This window comes from Grus americana, chromosome 3 (assembly GCF_028858705.1).
Source record: "Grus americana isolate bGruAme1 chromosome 3, bGruAme1.mat, whole genome shotgun sequence".
NCBI classification, from domain to species: Eukaryota; Metazoa; Chordata; class Aves; order Gruiformes; family Gruidae; genus Grus; species Grus americana.
In genome coordinates this window covers 4,991,248-5,000,231 of record NC_072854.1, presented here as the reverse complement: position 1 = coordinate 5,000,231, position 8,984 = coordinate 4,991,248, and the positions used below count along the sequence as shown (strand labels likewise).

The window sequence follows — 8,984 nt, the reverse complement described above, 5'->3', positions numbered from 1 at the left end:
ATATGTCTCTAGATATATGTAACTATGTAACAGATAATGTGTTTTACTATCCGATTGAGGTAGACTTCTGCAGCCTATTGTTTCAGACAACAGATATAAGTTGCGATGGAAGAGGAACGTCGGATTTGGTGTCTGTCCCCCATTTCCAATTATAGATGGATCATTACAGACAGAGAAGTACTGAGAATCCAGACATCTGCTCTTCACATGAATGCACTCACCTCCTAGAGAACAGCCTGCCATCATGCTCTGGAAACTGGTTGAAAATGTCAAGTATGAAGATATCTATGAGGTGAGTATATAATATGCATATGAGTAAGAGAGTATATGTATATTTAAATATACATCTAGTATATAGATATAGGCATGACTATATAATACATAAATAGCTCTATATATACACACAGGCAGATATAGAGACGCATACACCAACACACACAAGTATAGAGACGGGAAACCAAGAGTAAATGCTTAAATGCTTATTTATTTGCATATTTGTATTCAGCATGCCAAGTCCTAAACTTTTTTTTTTTTTCATGGAAAAGCTGTTTGATGCGATTTAAAACATCAAAGAAATGATCCGGGGGTTGGAATGAGGCAACTTAAAGGCAAGAGTTTGATTGTTTAGACCTCGAATTAAATATAATTCGATTAAATATGGACAAATGTCGAGAGAAAAAAAAAAAGCTGAAAATAGAAGAGAAACACAATCTGGTATTCAGGGACTGGATACATTTCTTTCTTTTCTTTCTTTTATTTTTATTTTGCAATTCTAAGCTAAGCTCAACCTGAATTTGGATTTTTTTTCCCCTCCTTTTTCTTGTTTTCACAATCGGATACGTTTTCACGAGGTTTTATACCTATATATCAATAGATAAGATGTGCATGCATACATATCCTCGCATTAATTAAGCGGCACACACATTCTTGCACGTATGTGAGTACATACACCCGAACAGATACATTGAAAGGCAGCTCCGCATAGTCCGCGGACACGAAAAGTTGTGTGCTTTATTCAGACCTCCTCATTATTTTCGAGGTCAAAAAGCAGACCAAGGCAAAAAAAAAAAAAATCACAGCGTAAACACTGCGAAACCTTTCTTAATTTTGCACGGTTTCCTGACTCGGATCTTTCCCAAACGGGCTCCGCGAATTCATTTCTTGTAAGTTAACCAGCGTGATGGATTTGCTCCGAAACGGGAAAAGAGATGTGTAAGGAAAGGCGCTCTGCAAAATTATATTTTAATTTTCATTATTTTTATTTTGTACTCTGCGGGAGGCATTTGCACGGCGATCGCGGAGGCGGGGGGGGAGATTTTTCAGAAGGGTGCAATCCGCCAGCTCCCCGAATACGGGGGCTGAGCCGTGGGGAGGCGGTAGGGCAGGGGCTGAGTACCGGGCAGGAGCCGGGCAGGGGCTGGGTACCGGCAGGGGCTGGGTACCGGCAGGGGCTGGGTACTGGGCAGGGTTCGGTCACCGGGCAGGGTTCGGGCACCGGGCAGGGACCGGGCACCAGGCAGGGGCTGGGTACCGGGCAGGGGCTGGGTACTGGGCAGGGTTCGGTCACCGGGCAGGGTTCGGGCACCGGGCAGGGGCTGCGCACCGGGCAGGGGCCGGGGCGGCCGGGAGCGCACCCCGGGGAAACGCCGTCGGGGCCGCGCCGGTCCCAGCCCCGTCGCGCCGCCCGCAGCCCTCCCCTCCGGGAACGCGTTCGCACTTACAGCGGGGAAACTCCCGAGAAAAGCGGAGAAAGAGGCAGAGGGAGGGCACAGCTCCGGCTTTTCGCGGCCGGAGAAAGGACGGGATGGAGGGAAGCGGGGAGGGTATCCGCCGGCCGCACTTGAGAAATGTCTCCGCTCCCAAAAGCTGCCGTCAGGCTAATTATCAACTGGCAAACCCCAGCAAATGCCGAATGAGCCCAACCCGGCGTTCGTGTGTGTGTGTGTTTCTGTGTGTGTCCCGCCGGCGATCCCCAGCCCGCTGAGCCCTCGCTGCTTTTCCCTCCCCGTCCCCAGGCACAGCCCGGCCATTGTCTCTGCCCGCAGCAGCAGGCGACAAAACATCTCCCCTCCCTGGCCAGTGAGATCGGGGGATGTCGGGGATTTTGTTTTTCCACCCTCCTTTTGAAGGGGATATTTAAGCCGCTGTGCATTCTACAGACACTCGTGTTTCTAGATTGCCGTGGGAGAGAGGCAGAGTTGGGGGAGCGGTTGCGTGGGATTTGGCTGTGGGCAGGGTATACTCTAACTTGGGGGTGCGCTTCAAGTCATTTGTAACCTGTAGTCTTAAAAAAAAAAAAGAAAAAAAGAAAAAAATTTGTGGACGTTTTTGAGAGCTGAAGCCCTCTAGATTTATCTTTTTTTAAAAAAAAGGGAAAAAAAGTGTTCCTTGCTTCCCGATTTATATTTAACAACACGATGGTAAGGGCGGCTCAGCTACTTAAACTGAATCTGTTCTTGAAACAAAAGTGTGTGTAAGAGTGTGTGTGTGTGTGTGAGCGGGGGGGGCTGCTCTGGGAAGTGTGAGTCTATTTAGGAAGGAACGTAAGTTGAACTTTAACAGAAATGGCAGACAGTCCAGTTGAACGGGTTCCTGCAACATCAAAAAGGTTTTATATCGCCCCTGGCTTTGCCTCAAAACTATAAATTTACTATCCTTTAAAATTCACTGCATACATTTTACATTTGGGTGCAAATCGAGAGATATATGTACATATATTTTTGAGGGTTTTTTCATATCGGGAGGGAGGAACAGAATTCAGAAAAAAAGTGGAGCCCAACTTAACGCGGATTCAAGTATTTATTTAGCTATTGCGAATAAATACGATCTGTAACATGCACCAGAAGGGCTTAATCTTCGCTGTAAATAGACATATATTATAGTGACTGCACATTTCTTCTTCCATTTCTTTAAATTAAAAAAAAAAAAAAAGATTAGGAAAGCCTCTTTTTCATCATTATTTGTTTTTTTTAAAAAAAAAAAACAACAAAACAACAAAAACTACAAGAACAAAAGCACCGAAGGCAATCAATTCCTCGTATTAGGAATGTATAATTAACTGTAAAAAAAAAAACCCAAATATGTTTTTTTTCTTCTTCTTCTTCGCCTCTAGCATTGCTTCATCTCACTTCCTTGCTCCAGCTCAGCAGTGTCTACTTTCCGCATCTTCCTCCGCTCGAGTTAATTGAAGTTATGCCTCTTCCTTGCTAAACTTTTTCCCCCCTCTCCCTCTCCCCAAACTCTGCCTCTGCCAGCCCCCCTCGTCTGATTACATCTAGTAATTCTCCACTGAATGAACGTCATTTACAATAGTAGGGGAGCTCTCGAGCTGGCTGCCAGCTTCACGCTCCATTTGGTCCTGCATTCTCCCTTTAAAGTAGTCGTGTAATATTAATAGTCATGAATATCAATTATTATGAGGCGGTGTAGAGAAGGAAAGGGAGGAAGGGGTAGCGGAGCAGTCTGAGCCTAGCCTTGGGTTGAAGAGGATTGTATTTGGGAGCTCAAAGGGGGAAAAAAAAAAAAAAAGAGGAAAAAAAAAAGGAAAAAAAAAACCCAGAGAGGGAGGGGTAAATCGTATATGTAGATAGAGGTTTCCAGGCTCGGTTTTGGGGGCATTGGTCTTTTTTTTTTTTTTTTGGTCTTTTTTTTTTTTTGATGGATAGACTTCGAAATATCTCAAGCTGTTCTCCTGTGTCCAACACGTCCCTTTGCAGATCTCCTTGATATTTTTCCCTCCAATTATTAGTATTATCACCATTATTTTATTTTTAGCTATTACAAGACTTTTTTTATTTCCAGATGTTAGTCCACACCTATTCCGCCATGGTGAGTTTGGATCCATGTTGTACTAGAATTGCATGTTCTCTCTCTCTCTCTCGATCTGTTGTCTCTCTCTCTCCCTCTCTCTCTCTTTTTAAACGCCTTTGGCTTGGTAATTTAGCACAATAATTGGAGGAGGCTTGCAGCTGCTTCTCCCTTTTTGCATTGTGTGTTCTCGATTTGAGCTAGGGGAGTTTGGGGGGGAGAGCAGGGGAAAAAAATAAACTTTTTTTTTTTTTTAACCATGTGTGCCATTGCTTGTGGGGGTTTGAGCTCCACTTTGTGGAATAGATATTTTTTTTGTTTACTTTAGCCTCGCAGCTTCAGCGCGATGGAGTTGGACAAAACTCCTCTCCCACCTTTTCTCTGAAGCCTCCACACACTCCCCCCCACCACCACGTCCCCCACACACCCCAAAGACTTTTCATTACAATTAACCCCCACCCCATTCTCCGGAATATAATATTGGAAAAGGAGACAAAAGACACTGGAAGTTGCTACAGGAAATCATAGCGACTGGATTTGTTCAATATCGGTGTTTCATTTTTACTTTATTTGATTTTTTTTTTCAAGGGGTGCACTCTCTTTATACAAAGAGCCCCCGTGATTTTGATTTTTTTTTTTTTTTTTCCTTCCCCCAAAGTCCTTTTTCGGACACCTTCCTACCTCGGAGTCCTCCGAGAAGTGCAACTTTTGGTCTTTTTCCACGTGAAGATGGGTTGGTGATTTTGAGTTTCAGGACTTCAGCAGAGGGAATAAACAGATGTTTGGAAACTTTAGGCAGGACAAGGGGTGGGTTGTTTGGAGACATGGATTGTTTGGGGTTGTTTGGTTTTTTTTTTTTTAACCTTTGGTTTTATTTGGGGGGGGGGGGTGCAGGAGGGGGGGAATCGCATTACTGGACTGAAGTCACAGATCATGCACGCATATGGAGCACCAGTCCTACATTTTTAATTATGACATTTAGCATTTCTCCCTCACCACCACCACCCCCCCCTTCCCCCTTCTTGGTAGTTATTTGGAATAGTCACGATCTGGGTGCGAAATGCTGGAACATTTCTAATCCGCGGCGAGGGAGGGGGGCACCTCTGAACCCTACTTTACAACTGTTCATATTTTTATTTTATTTTATTTTATTTTGGGTTTGTGTTCCTTTTACTTTATTTTTTTAAAAGGTTCTCTTTTTTGTTGTTTTTATTTCATTCCGCTTGTAGGACCGGCATGATGGAGTGCCCAGCCACAGTTCCAGGCTGTCCCAGCTGGGATCCGTCTCCCAGGGACCCTACTCCAGCGCTCCTCCGCTCTCTCATACCCCATCCTCGGATTTCCAGCCGCCTTATTTCCCACCCCCCTACCAGCCTCTTCCTTACCACCAAAGCCAGGACCCTTACTCCCATGTCAATGACCCCTACTCCCTAAACCCCTTGCATCAACCCCAGCAGCACCCCTGGGGACAGAGGCAGAGGCAAGAGGTGGGATCAGAAACCGGGTCACTGCTGCCACAGCCTCGGGCAGCCCTGCCCCAGCTCTCGGGACTGGACCCCAGGCGGGACTACCACTCAGTAAGGAGGCCAGATGTCCTTCTGCACTCAGCTCACCATGGCCTTGACTCCGGCATGGGGGACAGCCTTTCTCTGCACGGCATCGGACACCCAGGGATGGAGGAGGTCCAGGTAAGGCACCGCGTTTCTTTCTCCTGGGCAATGCAGATGCCTTCCAGGCTGGAGCCTCCATCCCTCGGCTAGAAATGATCAGTGAGGGTTTTACGGCAATATTGGTGTGGGTTACCAGCCTTTTTCCGCACTGGGATTATAATTGTGATACTCCCCTTCCCTCGCCTTTTCTTTCTTTTTTTTTTTTTTTAAAGAATTTATTTCATCACTGTCACGCACAGGCTCCGCTTTGTAAACCCTCCCCTACATGGCAAGCCAGCAGAGTGCGAGGGGAAGGGAGACATACTGCTCTAAATATTCCACGTGTTTCAAAAGCTGGCAGAGTTTAAGCCTGGCTTTTCAAATTCCAGCTATTTCAGCTTCTCCCCCCCTCCTTCCCCCCCCCCCCCCCCCCCCGCCCCGCCAACCAATTTCCTGCAGTTCAGAGATTTTGATGAAACTGTCAAATTACTACATTTTTTTCATCCGGGAGAGGGGCAACATACAAACAAAACTCAAACCAAAAGCAATAACCGGTGATCAGGAACAAGCCCCCCCTTCTCCCCCCCCCTTTTTTTTAAACTATAGTTGGTAGGGTAGCACTGATTTTCAGTAGGTTTATTCCCTCTTTTGGCTAACAAAGGAGTTTCACCGAGCTCAAAGCACAGTATTTCCCAGCCTTCTTCCATCCCATGCGAAACTCATCATCATGTGTTATTTCCTAAAAACAGAAAGGCCCTTAACAGTTTCGGTGCTGGGGTGGTTTGCACCTTGCTGCAGCAGGGCATGGCCAACCGGTGGGGACCCCCGAGCTGAAGGCTGGAACCTCCAGGGGCCAGGTCTTAAAATAGGCTTTACCAATCGGGATTTGGGGGTTCCCCTCCATTCCTCCCCCCCCCCCAAATTTAGATATCATATATGTCATTTTTATATATATATATTTATATTTGGGGTAAATAAAGATATGGACCACTGGATGAGATACGGACTTCAAAGTTACAGAAAGGGAAAAAGAAAGGAGAAAAGAGGAAGCTAAGAAGGAGAAAAATAGCCGTGAAAAAGGATCCTGCTGAACATTACAGCGGCAGAGAAGGGGGGGGGGGCTGTATTGCATTGGCTTGAGGCTTGTCTTAGGGCTTCACGGGAAAATCTCTGAGCTTTGCTGGGGCCAGTTGCTTTAGAAATAGAAAGGTTTTTCTGGTTGGATTTGCTCCTGCCTCCGAGCTGAGTGGCCGTCGGGTCGCTGGTTTTTGCGGGTTTCCAAGCTGGTTTTGAGACCTGGGGGCAGCCCCTGACCCCCCCAGCATTCCTGCCTCAGAGAAACTGGCTTGCAGGTCAAGGCGAGTTTTACCTCTGTGAATGCAGAAAGGGGATGTCTCTCCTTCTTTCTCTCTACAACCGATAGACGTTAAGTACTGTTTGTGCTTTGATATTTACACTTTCCTCAAAGAAAAGCCGGTAATTGTTGTGCTCTTGCGAGAGAGAGAAGAGGGAAGGAAAGGGAAAGAGATAAAAAAGGGAGAAGAAAAAAGAAAACGAGAAAAGAGAGAAAGAGCAAAAGGAGAGAGAAAGAAAAGAAGAAAAGGTGGAGAAAGAGAGGGAAAGGAGGAAAGAAGAAAAGGTAGAGAGAGAGGGAGAGGAAAGAGGAAGAGAGAGAATAAAGAGGAGAAAGAGGGAAGAGGAGAAAGAGGAGAAAGAGAGAGAGAAAGAGAGAGAGAAATAAAGAGAGAGAGAAAGAGAGAAAGAGAGAGAGAGAAAGAAAGAAAAAGAAAGAAAGAAAGAAAGAAAGAAAGAAAGAAAGAAAGAAAGAAAGAAAGAAAGAAAGAAAAAAAGAAAAGTCCTGCTCAGCTCAAATGAAGGAGTTCTCCCTCCCTTTTCCAATAAAACATCCCTTCTGCGGGCAGGGCACAAGCACTCGCGGAAAGTGCCTCCCCCCGACGGCTCCGAGCGCAGCGGTGCTCCCCGCGGCCACCCGCGACCCGCTCGCCCGGGCGGACCGGGGCCGGGGCCGGGATGGGGATGGGCCAGGGCAGACGAGGCTGTGGGCCAGCAGGGCTAGGGTTCTTGTTTTGGGGTGCTGAGGCGGCGGGAAATGAAGCAGGCCCTTTATTTCTAAAAGTTTGGTCTCAGGTTGGAGGAGGAGGGGAAGAGGGAGAGGAGGGTATCCCAAGGAGAAACACGTGAAGGAAGAAGTGTCCAACTGCAAGTTAGCACAGGCAGGAGGGAAAGCAGCCCAGGACTCGCTCCTACCGCTCAGCATTTTCTATTCTTGTCCCCCCATTAGTGACGGATGAAGTTGGGCAGTTTTCCACCCTGATTTTTAATATGGATTTATTCTAGATTCAAGGAATCCGTTCTAGCTACAGGGATTCCTATTTAGGCGGCATGTACTTATTACCTAGAAACACTAGAGAAAATTTCCAGGAAGGGTTTCAAATAGGTTTTGGGTTTTTTCTTTTTTTCTTTTTTTAGTAGTCCAAAAAGTTGAACCCGTATCTAGGTATACAGTTGGATAAAGATGTGTCTCTCTGCTTTGGCTTATGCATGTCTGATCAAATACGTGCCATGAGAATGGGTTGGGCTGACAAGGGAGAATGAGACAGAGAAAGAGAGTGCGTGACAGAAAGAAACAGTGCTTATTTTATAAACACCAAATCCAGGCCATGTGTGAGCCATTGTCCGGGGGTAGAATTAAGTGATTGTAACACGAGAGCGCTCTGTTATTGTAAACAGGACGTATTGTATTGCTATTGCTGCCCCTTTCGAGAGGAATTTTCAATCTGCGATTTACAGCCCTCAGACAGGGAACAGAGAAACTAAGACCTACTTATTGAAAACAAATTTACATCATCTAATAGGGACTGTGAAAAACACCATTGCAAACCCAGGGGTTTTTTGTTCTCCCCACCGGCTAGGCAAGAGTAGAGTTTCACATGTAAAAGATAGGATAAAGAAAATATACAGGGGAGAATCCAGATTCTTTAAAGTAAAACATAAAGATCAAACTTCAGGGCTTTTTTTCTTATCCATAGCTGTTGAATAAGGTGTGTGTGTATATATATATGTATGTACGTATGTATGTATGTATGGCATACAGGAAGCTCCGTGCTATCAGATTATTGGAGGAGGGGAGGGAGGGGAGTCTTCCTCTCTAGATTTTCTAAGTATATTTGGAAACTCATCACCTTTCCCCTCCCTGCACAAACACCTTCACTCCTCCTCCTCACTCACACGGCCGTCCCCGCTCCTATGTGCTAGCTAGAGACACGGAAAGTTAAGTTGCACCAAAACACCCAAGTCTCTTATAAAGTAACCCCTGGTATCACTTTTAACTAAAGAAGTCTAGTAATTAAAAGTCTGAGTTGTTTTTCCACGTTTCCGCATGCAGTCCTAATTAAATCTTTACGATCCTCTCTGTGACTATTAACTGCCAGCATGCTGAGCGAATATCCTGTACAAAAACCCAGCAGGAGGGCGTAATTAGATAGAAAATCAGACAGGAGTCTTCTC

The 8,984-nt window shown here is 45.8% G+C and overlaps 1 protein-coding gene across 3 annotated transcripts in view; it reads left to right on the top strand.

Annotated features, from left to right (window-relative positions):
• Window positions 1-211: 211 nt before the first annotated feature.
• The window catches only part of TFAP2B (transcription factor AP-2 beta), a 32,252-nt gene continuing 23,479 nt past the window's right edge, over window positions 212-8,984 (top strand). The window contains exons 1-3 of one of the 3 annotated variants that reach the window (XM_054822430.1): window positions 212-292; window positions 3,802-3,828; window positions 5,037-5,495. In XM_054822430.1, the coding sequence (XP_054678405.1) occupies window positions 212-292; window positions 3,802-3,828; window positions 5,037-5,495 (567 nt within the window). Of the gene's footprint in view, window positions 293-3,459; window positions 3,829-5,036; window positions 5,496-8,984 lie in introns of those variants that run through there. The other 2 variants (XM_054822427.1, XM_054822428.1) reach the window with 2 other exon arrangements.